This window comes from Diospyros lotus, chromosome 3, assembly GCF_014633365.1.
Source record: "Diospyros lotus cultivar Yz01 chromosome 3, ASM1463336v1, whole genome shotgun sequence".
NCBI classification, from domain to species: Eukaryota; Viridiplantae; Streptophyta; class Magnoliopsida; order Ericales; family Ebenaceae; genus Diospyros; species Diospyros lotus.
This window is the reverse complement of record NC_068340.1, coordinates 38,434,185-38,453,521: the sequence shown is the minus strand read 5'-3', so window position 1 is coordinate 38,453,521 and position 19,337 is coordinate 38,434,185. Positions and strand designations below refer to the sequence as shown.

General features: G+C 38.4%; 1 protein-coding gene across 9 annotated transcripts; it reads right to left on the bottom strand.

The window, feature by feature from the left end:
* Positions 1-307: 307 nt before the first annotated feature.
* On the bottom strand, positions 308-19,062 carry LOC127798495 (cyclic nucleotide-gated ion channel 1-like). Of its 9 annotated transcripts, none has more exons than XM_052332093.1 (9): positions 18,899-19,062; positions 18,763-18,822; positions 17,914-18,619; positions 16,819-17,383; positions 16,080-16,292; positions 9,660-9,946; positions 2,739-2,850; positions 1,848-2,084; positions 308-1,137 (listed from the first exon to the last, which is right to left on the bottom strand). In XM_052332093.1, exons 3-9 carry the CDS (start codon positions 17,940-17,942, stop codon positions 439-441), a joined length of 2,142 nt encoding a protein of 713 aa, XP_052188053.1. In that variant the 5' UTR covers positions 17,943-18,619; positions 18,763-18,822; positions 18,899-19,062; the 3' UTR covers positions 308-438. The 9 variants fall into 9 exon arrangements, with proteins under 9 accessions (XP_052188053.1, XP_052188055.1, XP_052188057.1 ...); XM_052332095.1 differs by having other exon boundaries at positions 17,914-18,068; XM_052332097.1 differs by having other exon boundaries at positions 17,914-18,029.
* Between the last annotated feature and the right edge of the window lie 275 nt (positions 19,063-19,337).

Below are 19,337 nucleotides of genomic sequence, written 5' to 3'. Positions count from 1 at the left end.
AAATTTTTTTACCCATCAATACAAATTTTTAAACCAAAGTTTGTAAGAAAAGTAAAAGCATCTATATAAAGTTAAGAAAAATTTGAGTAAAAGCTTTTATCATTAAAATATTTTTTTATTAAGTACCGTACACAATATCTAATAAATACTAGATATTTTATAATGTAACAGTTTGTGGTCAGTTTCAATTTTTAAACGTGGCATGCTTCGGTTTAGTTTTGTTTAGTAGTTTGGAATAAATTACTAATGCCCCATCACCGGTCACTCAATGAGTCAGAACTATTGCCAAAAACAATAATAAGCTCACTTTAATACAACAAATTATATGTATGTATATATATACACATGCACCTTATACACTAGTGAAACTGTTCTCAATATCACATTTTATTACAGAAAAACAAGACAGGTTATAGTACTCTGAACTACAAACATACACTAATTATCTTCAGCAGTAAAATCTGGTTCTGCTGGCTTCTGAAGTAGGATAGGCTGCATCCTCCCCGGCAACGCCGCCCTCCGGCCGCTTGTGCGCCGTAAGGCGCGGAGAGCATTGGCGGCAAACCGAGAAGCGTAGATGGTGGCGCCCAAACTTGGTGAGTTGCCGCCGCCTTCAGCCAATGCATCTTGCAGCCTGTTCTCCTCTTCCCGGAGAGACTCTTCCAGCTTCTTTCTGCAATAACGCCGCCACCCTGCTTGAATGAAACAAGCCGCCCAAGTTCTCCATTGCTGTGAGTAAAACCTGAAAGTATGGCGGAGCTGCTTGCTGTGTAATCGCCTGAATTGAGAGGCGACAAACTTCAAGTCGTCTGCCTTCAGGGCGAAAGATTCGACTTCAGAGAGGGCTTGGACCGTTCTGGTCGAGGTTGGCAGGTTAGACGAGGGATGGGGATCAAGAGCCCAGGTGAGCAGCTCTTCTCCACAGAAGTCACCCTCTTTCAGATAGTCCGAGTTTAAGAAGCCAGTCCTTCCACCATTAGTTGTTGCAGTTAACAGCTTCCCCCTCATAATGAAGAGCATCTCATCGACTGGGTCCCCCTCTCTTACGATGAAACTATCTTCTGTGTAGAGCACCGGTTGTAGGCGATCACACATTGCATCCAACAGCTGCTCGTCCATTTTTTCAAACATGGGCACCTTATAAACATCCCACAAGAATGGATGAGATTTAATTAATGATCAATAAATCTGGAAAATCTATGTAAATCAGGTGGCAGAGAAAGACGACCTAGGCCAAACATTCAGCGGCTGGTACTGTGCTCACAAGCACGAAGAATATGAAGGGTGGAGATAAGCCAAGAATATAATTAGGCATGATTAATTCAACCCATAACAGTTTCTAGTTAAAAGAGTATAGTTTCCCGTGATCTCTATGGATCCAAATAGCCAAACATGTATGCTAGATGCATATTGAAAATTTTCTTGTAATGATTTTAAAGGAGATTGGATTACACCATATTCAAATAAACTCCAAAAGCTTCTAAAGACATTCTTTGAAGAAAGTGTTCAAATGCTTACTTTGTGGTTACTCTTACCTATTAACATAACTTTTATTCAAACTGACAGCAGGAGGCAAATAAAATAACAATACAATTCAAGAATGCTAAATCTGAGATTATCAAGAAGAAAGCTAGGTAAACGAAAAAAGAAAAAGAAACGCAAGATGGCAAAAAAGTTTAGCCAGGAATTTCCTCAACTAAAATGCACTGTGGACTCCCTTGTGACAGCAGATTCATTACAGCGAAAGCCCTAAAACTACGAAAGGTGTCAAACATGGAAAACCACTATAGCATTTTCACTCCTCAGAAGCTAATGTAGAAGAAACAAGGAAGGAAAAGAGAACTCACTCTCATAAGCAAAGCCAGACAGAGATGGTGTTTTATGTCCCTCCGGAGGTCCTTTGGAAGAACACGTACCAGATTGTCTTCATCAACACCTCTAGTTTCCTGCCATTTGTACTGCTCATGTCGCCTAATTCGCTCCCTTAAAGGCTCAGGGAGCAAACGGTGGGACATCCACTGTTCTGCATCTCGCCTTTTGATTCTCATTTCCTCCAATCTTATTGTTGTGGACTGCAGATATGTCTGTTACACAAAAGCAAATTGGTTTAACTTTTCCTATATAAAGGTCAAGATATAGCATGGGATTTGATTGTTAAAGACTGAAACTATGCCTGTTACAGCTTTTTGATCTGAGAGTCACTCGTCTAATAATGTACATAATATCCTTAAGCGTTTTGTGCACAGATGCTGTTACTGTAATTGAAAAGACAAAATAGATCCCTTTGTTTGAAAAAGCATTGTGTCATTGACGACAACACAAGTTTTGCCTCTTATGCAGCATTCAAATAGATTATAGTCCTATGCATGGTCCTTTTAAATAGACTAGCATTGCAAGAATAATCATGGAGAGAAACCTCTGTGGGAACAGTTTTACTAGTCTACGCTCTTTTTGCACAAAATGGCAGGCCACACAACCCAAGTACGGTCACTAAAACTACTTATGTTGCAATATAACCAGGTTCTTGTTCTCTGCTATTGACTGACACCACATTTTCTCATGCTCACATGCAGGAGATCATCATCATAGCAGCATCTTATCATAACCAAGCTGGGGTTGCTGGCATGGGATTCATAATGTCAATTGACTTCTAAAAATCCATGCAAAAGAACAATGTAACAAAATTTAAAGCTCACGTGCAACAAAAACAGAAAAGTATAGAAATGTTCAAAATCAACCTGCATGTTTCCGATAAGGAATGAAAATAACACCAAGCCAGAGATGGAAATGAAAACTGCAAAGCAAATTTCCCAGACATAGGTACTTGTTTCAAGGTTTTGACCAAGAGAACTGCAAATATTCAACCAGTTAAAAGATTATCAGAATCAAATTTCAGAATTAGCAATTTAATGTAACTGGAGAAAGTTTTAGATCATGCATGTATCCACTGCAGAATAAGAAGTCCCATCAGACAGGAGAAGACCAACTAAATTCTTGTCATTCAATAGAGGAGAGAGAAACACCATCCAAATCAAGAAAAACAAGACAGGAATTTCTTTCAACAACGATATGTACACAGAAGTGCATAACGCAAACTATATGTGCGTATATTGATCAATATGGCATACAAGTAGACATGATGTTGCAGAAATATCAACAACTATCAGATAATGTAAATGTACATATCTGTATGTGTAAGGCCCAGTTAATGACCCTTACTTTATTTCCTTTAAACTGGAAAGGCCAGCTACCTTAACCTTTGAAGCCCATAATTACAGCCCATTAGGGCTTTGAATGGCTGAGAGGTATAAAGCCCCATGTGACAGTCTGCATGTAAAACTCTACCTGTAGAAGATCCATATTCACAAATGCTCCCAAGCCCAAATAAAGGACAGATGTATTAAGTAGCTGACCACCAGGAAAAACTCAGTGTGTCAAACAAATGAATTCTAAACAAATTGAGTAAACCATTGGGGCATAACCCTATTAGTAAGAAGCAGCATTGTCCAAGTGCCATGGAAATAAGCTAGCACTACATCATTACCTAGATGTAGTGTCAAGTCTGCAAGGGGTTCTCACATTTTCATGGACAGACGTGAGTAAAGAAGCTAGTTTAGGATCATAGATTAAGGATTTGATCATGAAATACTAGACCATTGAAATAAAAATCTATGAAGGTGATAGACGTGATGATTAGGAGATAAATTAATATTATGTATCTTCAGGAGACAAGATAGGTTGGAGACAAGAATAAAATGTTGACAGAAAATGGATATAGAACTTGATGCTCAAGGAAGGATCAGGCAGGGAACGGGGTGGGATCATTATGGATAAGACTTTAAAGGATTAAATAGAGGATGTGAAGAGAACAGGAGATGCGATTATTGAAGGTAAAGTTATTCTAGGAGAAAAGACTGAATATTGTTAGTATATATGCTCCACAAGTTGGATTAGGAGAGGAGATAAAGACAAAATTTTAGGAGATGACTTTAATGGTAACGTGCTCAGAGAAGGGAATGGGTATAGACGTAAATGGAGGTTTGGATTTGGAGAAAGAAATAGTGAAGGTAAAGTTATTCGGGATTTTGCCATGGCATATCAGCTCATCCTAGCCAATGCTACATTTAAGAAATAAGACAAAACACTTGATCACATATAAAAATGGCTTATCAACTACCCAAAGAAACTGATTACCAGCGCCCCCCCCCCCCCCCCCCCCCCAAAAAAAAAAAAAAAAACCCTACCCAAATAGACTACTTTTGTAGGAGACAAGAGGACCACTTATGTTGTAATGATTTCAAGATATACTGAGAGAATGCCTAGCCACTCAACATAGACTAATGGTTGTTTACACTCATATCAAAAAAATGGAGGAGAAAAACAAGACCAAACAAAGCCTACAAGTTAGATAGTGAGATTTAAAAGGTGAAAAACAAGCTATGCCACCATAGTGGTAACCCAACAATTCAGGAGTTCTCGTGTCGCTTGGGTCTAGGACTCAAACCTTAAACTCATCTTACTTGCAGGATGAACCAAATCCATGACCCCAAAATTAGCAATAGATGTAGGGCCTACTCTGTGCACTACAATGGGGCTAGGATGATGAGCTTACCTTCCCAGCAGTAGCTATAGCTCAAACCAAACATTCCCTAGTGAAGAAAGGCCCTCATGATCACACCCAAAGGGGGTTGCTAAGTTGGTTGCCCCAACTTCCTCTTTTAATTAGCCCAAAAAAAAAAAACTATTAACAAGGAAAATGCATGAAGCATAATGGATTGGAATATAGAAGGAGAGGCAAGACAAATGTGGATTGAAATAGCTACTACCATTTGAAATATGACAAAAATGGTTCTAAAAGAGTCAAAGGGAGAAGTCCCAAATCAAAAAGTGTCTTGGTGGTGAAATGAGAAGATACAAAAACAAATGAAAACTAAGAGAGCTTGCTACAAGACTTTACATAAATGTTGAATGAAGAAAAACTAAAAAGGTATATTTTGACTAAAGCAGAAGCAAAGAAGGCAGTTTGTGAAGAAAAATAAAAAACTCATGAGAATTTATACCAATGATTTGACACAAAAGAAAGGGAAATAGATATGTATAAACTAGCTAAGGTAAGAGAAAGAAAGACAAGGGATGTGAGCCAAGTGAAATGCATAAAAAGCAAAAGCCAAAAAGGTCTAGTAAGTGAGGGGGAGATCAGTGAAATATAGGAGTATTTCTCGAACTTATCCAATGGAAGTAGAGAAACAAGTATTATGCTGGAGCATCTTACTAATTTTGAATTAAGATAAGATTACATGTTCTATAGATGAATATGTCCAAATGAAATAAAGCAAGCATTGAAAAAGATGAAAAACAATAAAATAACTGGACCAAATAATAGTTTAACAAAATTATGGAAATGCATGGGAGAATAGGGTTGTTTTGGTTAATCAAATTATTTAATGTGGTCCGTAAAACAAGAAAAACGTCAGACTTGTGGAGGAAGAGCACTTTGGTGCCCATTTAGAGGAGATCTTCAAAGTTGTGGAAATTATAGAGGAATCAGCTAATGAGCCACACTAGGAAACTTTAGGAGAGAGTGGCTAAGCAAATATTAAGAAGAGAAACCAAAGTGTGTGAGAACCAATTTGGTTTCACGCCTAGGAGGTAAATAATGGAAGCTATATACTTGTTAAAGTGCCAAATAAAAAGATATAAAGATAAATAAAAGGATTTACTTATGGTGTTTATAATTTAGAAAAGCTTATTACAAAGTTCATAAAGAAGAATTATGGAAGGTCTTAGAGAAGGAAGGAGTCTGATTTTCTTATAGAAGCATAAATGTAAAAACATGTGGCTGAGAAGATACTAAGGTTTTTTCAATTATAATTGAATTACATCAAGGATTTGCATTAAACACTTATCTCTTTGCCCTAATAATTGATGAACTCACTAAACAAATCCAAGTAGAGGTGTTTGATGTATGCCATTTGCAAATGACATAATCTTAATGGGAATGACATAAAAGAAGGTGACTTGAGATATGAACACTTTGGAATATAAAGGTCTTAAGTAGATTAAAAACTAAATATATGGGATGTAAGTTCAGTAAAAATATAAATGTAGATGATGCGATGGTAAAACTTGTTGAGTCATCCCAAGAAAAAGATAAATCAGATATCTCAGATCAATAATTTAAAAAGATAGGGAGATTAATGAGGATGTTACCCAAGGAATTAAGATGGGATGGCTAAAATGGAAAAATGCATCTAGTGTTTTATGTAATAACAGGATTTCGTTAAAGCTAAAAAAATTATAGGACTAACTTTGTTATATTGTACAGAATGTTGGCAGTAAAACGTCAATTGCAAAATATGAGTGTGGCAAAGACAAGTGATGTGTGGCTATAAACAATGTAGAGGAAAAAGTATTTAGCAAGTAAAAGAGATGAGATGGAATGGGTATTTAGTAAAAGACATGGAAAAAAAACCAAGAAAACCTTGGTAGGTGATAGGAACCAAAAAAGAAAGCTCTGAAACTTCTATTCAATTCACTAACTCAATCCAATTACAAGAAGAAAACTAGGCATTCGAGAGGCCCTTAACTCTCCCAAGACTCAATACCAAAATCTTCTCCCTAATATTCTCCTAGCCTCTCTTATTTATAGTTTGTTACCCAGCGACACTCCCCTCCAACAGCCTCAGCTATCAGCCATGCTCCCTTGGCTGCTCTTTCCATTTTTGCCCTTCAACTGTTTTTGTCACTTTCCCCCTCTCCTAATATCCTATTATGCCCCTGCTTCTTCCCTCCTATTTCTTTGCTGGTACATATGACTAACAAGGGTCCTATCATTACTTCCGCCCATGAAACTCACCTTGTCCTCAAGGTGAGACTCCACCAAATTACCAGTTTTCCATATTTTTGCTGGCCCAGATTTTTAAGATCAGAAGCAAATGGCGCATAGTGATAAGGATAAAACCATTGCCAAGAACAAACCCCTTCATAATAGTAGTGCATAACCCAACATAGGCCTTTTGTGTACCTCAAAACAACATCTTTCTGTATCATCTCAAGCTCCTCGGGAGTTTTGACACAAAACTTTCCTTCATAATATCTCTCTTTCCATCCTGGCTCCCCTAATTTGCCCTTGTCTTCCTCCGAATTTTCAAAGTTGAAAACACCAAACCTCTCTCGAAGCAACTCCTTCAGTTTTGTTTTCAAGTCTTCCTTATTTTCATGTGCCTCACTTTCAAGATTATTCTCTGCTTCTACAATAACAGCACCCAAAGTGGACCAATAAGACATGCGTGCAACTTTCTGTGCTCTTAGACCATCATGTAGTCTAGTCTACTGAAATGGTGAAGGTGAAAGACCTCATCAAAAGTTGTAGGAGATGGCTGGACCCTTGATGGCGCCCCAATCATCGATAAGATGCCCTCCTTGGACGTTTCCAGATCTGCCGTCCTTGACATCAGATTCTCGATCTTCTTCCTCGGCTGCTTCCATGCCTTGGCCGCTTCCCATCTCATCTTGAACTGGACAAAGCTGTAGCCCTCGATCTTGCCCATGACCCAGTCGAAGATGACGTTGCAGTCCTCAATCTCCCTGTATGACTCGAAGGCGGAGACTAAGGTTTCTCGCATCGTGTCCCACGCGAGGCCGTAAACGACGAGCTTGCAACGAGATATGTCGCGATCCACGGCATCGCGGAGGCGAGTGAAGAGCACGACGACGCTGACAAGGAAGTTAATCCGCTGGTACTTGGTGTAGGGCTCGAGAAGTTTCTGGATCTTCTCGAGCTTGGTCTCATCAGTGGAGGAATCATCATCGGCGTCCAAATCGGACTGAATTGGCATCGCGGTGTCTTTGGTTGGGACTGGAGCTTGGTATTTCTAAAGCTTCCTCTTCTTCCTGCATTTCTTCTTGACGCTTTTGCCGTCACCTTGTGGTTGTCTAGTCACCGGCTTTGTCTTCTTCACCTTTCCCTTCTTCGCCATTGCTTGAGCAGAGACGCGATGGAGACGCCCTATGGCTTCGTCTTTCAGGTTTGCTTTCTTACCCACATGAATCTCTCTTCGTCTCCTTCGCTCCCACTGGGACCACAAAATGGCCCCTCCTTCGAAACCTAGAGTCGCGGACTCTCGTTTCTCTTCCTTTGTTAGCTGGGTTGCAGGGAGTTATCGCTCAGCCTAAACAGCCCAACTATCGAGTCATCTCCTTCAAACACGAGCATCTCCAGCCTCTAACTGCGAACCTTCTATCGCCAACTTCCACCCAATCCTCCATCAACTCCAGGTGTCACCTCGGAATCCTGGGTGAATTTCGATGGCCGATCTCCGTCCTTCCCCTTGCTCTTGCTCGCCCGCTCCTGTTCTTCCCATCTCGCTCGCATCCTTGCGAAGTGCTCTAACAGGTTCACTAAGTGTCTCTCCATCGTTTGAAACGCACTCCTCGTGGCATCATCTCCCAGTTGAATGCCTTCCACCCTCATCTCCAAATCACCGACTGGATCAGTCAAGTTCACCATTAGAATCGATGATGCTTTGATACCAATTGATAGGAACCAGAAAAGAAAGCACTGAAACTTTTATTCAATTCACCAACTCAATCCAATTACAAGAAGAAAACTGGGCATTCGAGAGGCCCTTAACTCTCCCAAGACTCAATACCAAAATCTTCCCCCTAATATTCTCCTAGCCTCTCTTATTTATAGTTTGTTATCCAGCGACACTCCCCTCCAACAGCCTCAACTATCAGCCATGCTCCCTTGGCTGCTCTTTCCCTTTTTTCCCTTCAACTGTTTTTATCACTTTCCCCCTCTCCCAATATCCTATTTTGCCCCTGCATCTTCCCTCCTATTTCTTTGCTGGTACATGTGACTAACAAGAGTCCTATCAGTAGGAAACTCTTAAAGTATGATGTGAGTTATAAAGTCCTTACAGAAAATAAGACCATAGATAGAATTATTGGCAAGCTAGAATTCATGTAGTCAATCCCACGTAATAGGATTAAGGAGATATGTTGTAATATATACCCATATATATGTATGTATGTATGCATGCATTTAAGTATCTTGGACATGCATGAATGAGACTTGGCTCTATTGTTATTTCATATTTGTGTCAATAGTCTAATAGAGGTGTCAAGGACTTGAGAACAAATAGAATGGCCAATGATCAACTTCAAATCCCAAGAAATAAAAGACAGAAGTAGAAGAAGTGGACCCCCAGAGTCAAATGGAGTTTCAGAAAAGATATCATAGTTAATTTTACTAAACATGCCATTTTCAACCATTCATCTTTTTTTGCAAATAATAAACCATCTAATGTGACCAGGCCAGTCCAACTGCTTTTTCAGCATCACATTTATAAACAGTGAAAGAAAGTTCCTTACTTGTATATCCCATATGTATAATGCACATTGTGTATAATTGTACACTTATATAACCACATTAAGAAAAAACTTCAGGGACATGGAACCAGTGCATAGCAGTATAAATATGTATGGACTACAGAATACAATCAGATATTTTGTCATGCTTCAATATATGTGAAATAACCAAAATTTGAAGTCATACAGAGCTAATTTATCAAGGTAGCATAACATGATTATGCTTGTTGACCAAAAATCCTTATGATAACTACTCCAGCAAAAATAACCACAGCAGCAGAGGATACCTCAGATTTTGCAGGCCCCACCAAAAGCAGTAAAAGAACTTCTTTGGAAAATCTGTTGATCCAACAACACCAGACTGAAGTGCAGTGTAGAAAATTCCAAAATCGAAAGCTGTAGCATTTTTGGTCTCTATGGGGCAGGATTCTTTCAGAAACGTTTTATATCCAAGATTACCTCTACAGAAAACTGACAAATCAGCACACAGAGTCTGATTCTTATTCTTAGAGGCCTCTCTCCAGCATGTAGTTTCTCGTTCTATAGAAAACAAGTACCAAAAGGCTCCAAGAACCTAAAAGACATCAAATCACTTATGCTCAAAAAGACTGGCAAGAAAACCAAAAAAAAAAAAAATACAAAGTAAATGTAGCAATCATTTTGTGAATTGATAATGCCAACATCTTAGAAACTTTACAATGTTTAAGGCATATACCTAGAAAAGAAATACCAGTTGCATAAAATCACTTAATGATAATGTTATTTTTTTCTGTGAAACATCAAATGTGGCCCATAGGATTGGGGGGCATTTGGCAACCGTGGGCTGCCCCTTTGGGCGCCCACCTTGGGGCCAAATTCGCAGCCACCTTTGGGCCAGCCCAAGCGCTTTGGTTTTTTGGTTTTTGTCGCATAGCCTGCAGCCATCCCTTTTGCACGATCTCATCCAGGCCGTTACTGCTTCTTTATTGTGTGCAATCCTAGCCATTCAGTCGCATTATTTATTACGCCTCGAGATTGATGAGCCGCAAGGCGAAAGACGAAAGAAAAGAGGGGTGGTCGAGAGGGTTGTCATTTTAGGGTTTTTGTTCTCTCTCTCTCTGTAAATTCTGTACAGTTCATCTTCCCTTTGTGTTCTCTGGTTTTTGTTTTGATCAAAGGTAAGCTCTTAATCTGCTAGTGATTCTGAGCATTTTTGTATAGAAAATTAGGGTTGTTTTTGGTTTCGATTTCATTGTAATCGAATTGAATATATTTAGTGGAGTGAGCTCTTCTTACCGGAGCTCAAGTGGACGAATCCCCTGTTTGGGTGAACCACTATAAACCTTTTGCCTCCTATTTCGTTTGTCTTTAATTTCATCAGTGCTAATTTTGACTGTGTGTGAGTGTGGAGATTTGCTATCTCTGTTTGACTGCAACAGTGGTATCAGAGCCTCTGGTTTACGTATCAAAAGTTTTGGGTCAAAATCGTGTTCAATCCTTTTTTCTTCGAAATCTAAGGTTTCCTTTCTTTTCTCTGTGTCGGTGTTGTCTTTTAAAAATCCTAGGGTTTTCTGAAGAGACCCTGTCAGCGGGAGTTTGCTGTACAGGTCTCAGTCAGTAATCTAGGGTTTATTTTTGGGCATTTTTCGTGCATCACGAAAATGACAACAACCCGATTTGAAATTGGTACATTCGACGGAAAAGGGGATTTCGGAAGTTGGAAAAAGAAGATGAGGGTTTTTCTCTCTCATCACAAAGTGCTTATAGCACTTGAGCCAGATGACCGAAAATGGTCACCTGAGCAACTGGCTCGAACTGATGAAATCAGAGAAGAGGCGTTTAATCTGATATTTTTTCATCTCGATGATTCTGTAATCCGCAAGGTTGACAGTATATCTCTACCCTTGATCTTTGGAATAGATTAGAATCTCTATATTCTGTTATGTCTGCTCTAAATTTGGTTTATTTAAAAGGCATGTTGTTTAACTTTAAGATGAATACCTGTAAATCTATGGATGAAAACATAGATGAATTTACTAAACTTACTTTGTTACTAAGAGGTACTGATCAGGCTTTAGGTGATACTAGTGAAACCATGATTTTGTTAAACTCTCTACCTGATGATTATGATGTAGTGAAGCATGCTTTACGTTATACTGGTATAGTCCCTAGTATGGAACTTGTTATTTCTGGTATAAAAGCTAGAGAACTAGAACTTAGCACATCTAAGAAAACATGCAACAATTTGTTTATAAAAGGAAATGCTGATAAAAGAAATTATACTGTGAATACTGAACAACTTAATGGGTCAGGGCAGAAGGGTAAAAAGAAAGATAAGAAGGGTAAACAAAAACAAAAATAGAAGTGTTACCACTGTGGGAAAGAGGGACATATAAAGAAATACTGTTATGATTTTTTGAAAAAACAAAAGGAAGGGGGCAATGTAACAGTAGCAGCTAGTAGTTCTAATTGTTTAGCTGAGGTACTTAATGTATTAGTTAATTCTGTTAAAAATGAATGGATTATGGACTCTGTCTGTTCTTTTCATATGTGTCCTAATATTGACTGGTTTCATAATTTTAATAATAGAGAAAGTGGAATAGTATATATGGGAAACAACCATTCATGTAGTGTTCAGGATAAAGGTGACATAACTCTTAAGTTGCATGACAACAAAGTAAGAACACTCACTGATGTACGATATGAACCAGGCCTTAAAAGAAATTTAATTTCTCTCGGTACTCTTGATGAGTTAGGATTCTCATACATAGCTGAAAATGGTTCTATGAATGTTTTTAAAGGAGAAGAGTTAATCCTAACCGGTTTAAAGAGAAATGGCTTATATGTTTTAAATAGTTGCTTTCACTCCTCTGTTATATCAAACTCTGCATGCTATGTTAACACTGATAAGACAGAACTATGGCACTTGAGGCTTGGTCACATGAGCCTGAAAGGTTTGCAGGCACTATCAAACCAAGGATACCCTGGTCCAGTGTCTGCTAAGACCCTCGATTTTTGTAAACCATGTGTGCTAGGCAAGCAACACAGGATGAGTTTCCATGAGGGAACTCACCTGGCGAAGGCATACCTTGAGTGCTTACATGCAGATCTCTGGGGACCTTCCCAGGTTCCCACCCATGGCGACAACAGGTATTTTCTCTCTATTATTGATGATTTTACTAGGAAGGTGTGGGTTTTTCTGTTAAAAACTAAAGATCAAATATTAGAGAAGTTCAAAACATGGAAGATCTTAATAGAAAACCAAGTTGATAGGAAAATCAAAACTCTTAGAATAGACAATGGGTTAGAATTCTGTAATAAAGAGTTTGATGAATATTGTAACTCCCAAGGAATAAATAGACATAAGACTGTTAGGAACACACCCCAACAAAATGGGGTGGCTGAAAGGATGAACCGAACCCTCCTTGAAAAAGTGAGGTGCCTTTTGTTCACATCTAGTTTGCCTAAATCCTTTAGGGGAGAGGCCTTAGCAACAGTTTCACATCTAGTAAATAGAAGTCCTTCAACTGCCCTTAATTTAAAATGCCCTAAAGAAAAGTGGACTGGAAGGAAATTAAACTTCAACTACTTAAGAACTTTTGGCTGTGAATCCTATGCTCATCAGTCAGAAGATAAACTGGAACCTAGATCCACTAAGTGTGTTTTTGTTGGGTATCAGGAAGGAACTAAGGGATATAGGCTATGGGAAAGACAATCAAAAGGTGTAAAAATTATCATCAGCCGAGATGTTATATTTAATGAATCAGTCTTCCCTTGCAAATTATCTAAAACTGATGAATCCAATCAACAAAAGTGACACAGATAATTTTATCAGCTTAGGAGGTACCCAAATAGAGGTGGAGCACCAAGTTATAAATGATAACCTCCCTAATGCTCCAGTTATACCAAAACCTCAACCTGAAGGTGATCCTTCACCTATATCAAACTTAGACCAGACCTCTGATCATGAATCTGATCATGAGGAACAAAATGGTGAAACTGAGATTGAGGTGGAGCATCATGACTCACCTCAACAAGATCTTGGTAACTATCAACTTGCCCGAGATAGAAGCAGGAGGTCTATAAGACCACCTGCTATGTATGCTTTCTCAGATTTAGTGTTTTGTGCACTAGTGGCAGGTATTGAAATGAGGAGCAGTGAGCCTTCCTCATATGAGGAGGCTGTCAGCTCAAAGAAAAGTAAAAAATGGCAGCAAGCCATGGACGAAGAAATAGCCTCTCTGATGGCCAACAGAACTTGGATTCTTGTCCCTCGTCCAGAAAATCAGAAACTGATCCAATGTAAGTGGCTATTCAAATTAAAGGAAGGTATGTCTTCTAATGACCCTATTAGATATAAAGCAAGACTAGTAGCTAAGGGGTTTACACAAAGGGAAGGGATAGATTATTCTGAAATTTTCTCTCTTGTGGTTAAATTTAAGACAATCCGCATGATGCTTGCAGTTGTAGTTCAATTTGATTTAGAACTTGAATAGTTAGATGTTAAAACTGCATTTTTACATGGAGACCTTGATGAACACATTTACATGGTTCAGCCCAATGGTTATGTTGTGTCTGAAAAATCTGATCATGTCTGTTTGTTGAAAAAATCTTTGTATGGCTTAAAACAAGCCCCAAGACAATGGTACGAAAAAATTGATAACTTTGTTCTAGGGGCTAGTTTTGTTAGAAGTCAATGTGACAATTGCTTATATTTTATGCTCACTGATATCCCAGTTTATCTACTGCTGTATGTAGATGATATCCTACTTATTAGCAAGTCTAAGTCAAAGATTAAGGAGTTAAAATCTATGTTAAATACAGCCTTTGATATGAAAGACTTAGGCCATGCTAAGAAAATATTAGGAATGAAAATTGAGAGAAATAGAAGCAACAATAGCCTTAAAATACATCAGCATGATTATTTGATAAAAGTTGTTCATAAATTTGGAATGCAAAACTGTAAAACTGTTATAGTTCTATTGGCTGGACACTTTATCCTATCTAAATTACAGTGTCCCACATCCAATTCTGAAATAATAGAAATGGAAAATGTCCCTTATGCAAATGTAATTGGAACAATTATGTATTCAATGATGAGTACTAGGCTAGACCTTGCATATTCAATTTCATTACTTAGTCGATATATGTCTTAACCTTGAGAAAATTCATTGGGATGCCTTAAAACATTTGCTTAGGTACATAAATGGTACTGTATGCATTGGTTTAAATTTTAAGAAAAGATTTGATACACTTGATCTTGTTGGGTATGTTGAATCTGATTTTGCAGGGGATAGAGACTCTAGAAAATCCACCACTGCCTACTATTTTACCTTGGGTGGAAACTGCATCAGCTGGAAGTCTCAGTTACAGTCACTTGTAGCTCTGTCCTCTACTGAAGCAGAGTATGTGGCTGTAACAGATGCCTTCAAGGAAGCCATATGGCTCCAAGGCATTCTCAAGGAAATCCACTTGCTTCAAAGCAAAGTGATGGTTTTCTCAGATAGCCAAAGTGCCATCCACCTGTCCAAAAATCCAGTGTATCATGATCGGACCAAACATGTGGATGTGAAGTATCATTATATAAGGGAAATGATAGCCAACGGAACTGTGGGCATCCAGAAAGTCTCTTCAGCCAACAATCCCGCTGACATGGGCACCAAGGTATTGACTGCAACTAAATTCAAGCATTGCTTGAAATTGTTGCATATTGATGATGGCTAAATTATTTTAAACATCTAGAGCAGTGAAGGTGAGAATTGTAGCATGCTGCACTTATATTTTTCTGTCTGATTACTTAGTCATTTGATGTTTCAAAGTGGAGTTTGTTATTTTTTTCTGTGAAACATCAAATGTGGCCCATAGGATTGGGGGGCATTTGGCAACCATGGGCTGCCCCTTTGGGCGCCCACTGGAGGGCCAAATTCGCAGCCACCTTTGGGCCAGCCCAAGCCCTTTGGTTTTTTGGTTTTTGTCGCATAGCCTACAGCCGTCCCTTTTGCACGATCTCATCCAGGCCGTTGTTTCTTCTTTATTGTGTGCAATCCCAGCCATTCAGTCGCATTATTTATCACGCCTCGAGATTGATGAGCCGCAAGGCGAAAGACAAAAGAAAAGAGGGGTGTTTGAGAGGGTTGTCATTTTAGGGTTTTTGCTCTCTCTCTCTCTCTCTCTCTCTCTCTCTCTCTCTCTATAAATTCTGTACAATTCGTCTTCCCCTTTGTGTTCTCTGGTTTTTGTTTTGATCAAAGGTAAGCTCTTAATCTGCTAGTGATTCTGAGCATTTTTGTATAGAAAACCAGGGTTGTTTTTTGTTTCGATTTCATTGTAATCGGATTGAATATATTTAGTGGAGTAAGATCTTCTCACCGGAGCTCAAGTGGACGGAGCCCCTGTTTGGGGTGAACCACTATAAACCTTTTGCCTCCTGCTTCGTTTATGTCTTTAATTTCATCAGTGCTGATTTTGACTGTGTGTGAGTGTGAAGATTTGCTATCTCTATTTGATTGTAACAGATAAAGATGGAAGAGAAAGTGCATGTAGTTCTAGACAAAAATCATTCTTTGATTGCTAGTGTCACATCCTAGAAACTTCAGGATGTATGATCTATAAACCTTCAAAACTAAGAAAACTAAATAGAATTAAACGATTATACAGTATTATCCATTTTGATGTGCACAAAACTTTGACAAGAAAAATATAAAATGAAATTTGTGATCAAAACGTACATGACTGGCAAGCATGTAAAGCAAGAGATTAAATGCAGCTCCAGCCCATGCGGTCTCAGTGAGTATGCCAGAAGTTCTTGTGACTTCTTTGTACAATGGACAAATTCGAAGAACCCTTGGTATATACTGGAAGAAAACAACAAACTTCAACAAATTCTTTGTATTCAGAGATTCTGATCCTTCCATATTTGGGGTGATAAATAAGATAACCACCTGGAAAATTACGAAAGAGTTAAGAGACAAAAACTAGTCATATCAACTAGCATTGTATTGCAACAAAACATCAACTGTTCTTTCAACTTAAAAATTTTGTACAGAATTAGAATATTATCATTAGAAACCCCTTATCCAAACACGCACAGCCTTCCCTAAGTTTGTGAGGAAATCATTGCACTAATATTGCCACCCAGCCAAAGAGATTTCACATATCATAAGAACCACCCAAGAAGTATTCCAGGAGAAGAGAAGTTTCAATCCAAATTTATGTTGGTGACACAATTTCCCAGTGCATATGAGGTCATATAACAGGAATAGGACTCTAATTCATCCACTATCCCGATATGAATTTTCTGTGTAGAAAACATGGCCTAATATAATAATATAAGTTGGTTTCCTATATTGCCAAAACAACATGGCTACAATCTGTTAGCTGAAACTTGCTCTGGAACCATAATCTTTTTTGAAGTTGATATTATGGGAAAATAGAGATACACATTTTGGTGGAGGAAATCTCTCTTACCTGTGGCAGAGGAAGAACTGCAAGGATATCAATTAAGAAGTATGAGGACAAATATTTCCTTGCTATAGCCCAAGCATCCTCAATTAAAACACCTCTTCCAAACACTCGAGAAGAGGGACAAATAAAACCAGTCCGGAATTGAAAGATCATATGAATAACATAAAAGATATCAGTAAAGGAGCGTAAAACAATAGCTGTGATTTCCAACTTTTTGTCCAAGTTAAGGCACTTCTTCTGATTATCAATCACGGGTATGTAGAAAAACAGAGGATCAAAAGAGATAGCAAGGAAACAAGATAATACAAATATCTTGTTCCACTTCTGAAGGAATGATCCTTGTGGGTCAAGGGTTGTCCTAGGACCCAAGCCTTTAGCCACAATTCTACTAAAAGAAGAGGCTCCCAACAATCTTTTCAATCTACTAATCCTTTCAGAACCATATTCCAAACTTCTTCGAACCCTATCACTGACTGATTCTGTTGTTTTTCTGATATTCCCCCAAGCCACTCCATCTTTTTTAGAGAACTGTTCCTCGGTACTTCTCTCTGGTTCTGAGTCCTGAAACCTGAAGACAGAATTAATGAACTCAAACATCAGCCTAAAGGCGTGTGGCACTATTATCAAAAAGGATTTGGCTGTGCAGTGGCATTAAAGGTGTTAATGGTTGCATATAACTTTTTTTGGAAGTGAGGACAGTGGCTGTGTCAGTAGGGGAACAGATCGGGGGTGTATATCATGTAGCAATTTTGAATTATAATGGTGGTGGTGTGATAATATAAAGAAACAGGTTAGGTCGCTAGCATAATAATTTGTTGGCGATGTTGGAATGTTTGCCTAGAATATGGAAGCTTATAATCTTAGCTCAAGTGCTAATATTCGCTACTTGGCTAGCATAATCACTTCTGATATTCAATACAAAACAGAACATATTCTGATATATTCCCTATAAGAGGAAAGTATACATACTCAGAACACGGGACCTGATAATAGTAAAAATAAGAGTGCAATCAAAGAAAACATAAATAATAGTGTAAAATTAAGCAGTAAAGCAGCTAGTGATAAAATGAATATAAGGTTTAAAAGATAAAGACCAACCTCACAAACTTCTCTTGCTGGTAATTCATAGTTTCAGCTCACATGAGAGAAAGTTCAAAATAGGTCGTCCTCTGTGTTACTGATAGAAACTGAGCGGTTCTTCACATGCTCAAATGCTTACCAACACGTCATCAACATACTATTGATGTTAATGCCTGGATATATTATGATTAAAAAAAACTCAACACCAGATCACCTCATTTTTTCACAACAGCAATGTAAGCTGACCATACCATGCAGTACAAACTGCAAAAGCCTGATCTCAAAGGAAAAGATCATAACCACTTTTTGAACAAACCAAGCACTAACAATATCTAAGCTCCTATTACAGGAACAGACAGTGAGGAGGCTGTAAAAAAACGCAGTTTTAAGGCAACTGTTAACACTTATGTCCCAAAATTTCCACAGTATATATTTCTTCTTAGCAGAGCAGATCAATTAATTAGCTCCCTGCGTAGTTACAGAGCCACCAGCCTCGAGTCGGTAATAACTGCATGTACATATATATAAAGATTCGAAAACCATACAAGCCAATTTAGCCTACTGCCAAAAACCTTCACGGAAGTACCCCCACTGGCTCAACACAAACCCACAGATATTGACAAAAATCTCAACATGTTTTTGTTCTTTCTCAAAAGTCGCCTACAGGCTTTTAAAAACTTCACGGTCAAATTTCTCAGTAACACCCTGTTCCTTCCTGTTTTCGCTTCAGAAACCACAAAAAACATGCAGAAAATGAACACAAAGTAGAGAACAAATAAGTTGAAGAAATTCCGCCATCGAAAACAGTAACTGAAACAGAATTTGCAGAAGCAAATTTGAATTCTATTTTTCACGAGCACCTCTTACCTAAAGACTACGCTTGGACAATGAAACGCTGAATTTGCTCGCACAAATCAAGTCCATGACCTAGCAATAAAAACAATTATAGAAAGTCCATACAGTTGACCTGAGAAATGAAATTGCAGTCGACGCTCGAGTCTACCATATGGTTGGAAAACAGCGGAGTTTTCAAGGCAGGTGTGAAAGGTTGAACCATTGAAGACAGCTTCGGCGCGAAAGTTCCCGGTGACTTCTTCTAGGGCAGTGACTCGCTCTTCCGAGTCTTCCTCCGAGTCTCGAATGTTTTTGGCCAGATTTTAGTCTTCTTCACTTTATATACAGAGAGAGAGAGAGAGAGAGAGAGACTCTGCTAACGACGCTGTTGTCTCGTGATAAGGTACGAACAGAGACAAAACGTTGGTGTGTTTTATTATGTAAAAATTTTAAAATATTAAATAAGACGCAATACTTATTAACCCAAAATGATTTATTTGACCCTTCTTAAACTATAATAATTAAATTAACCCAAAAAAATAAATTACAATAGTTTATTTTACATTTTACCCAAAAATAAAAATTATGTGAGAGTTGTATGTTAAAGT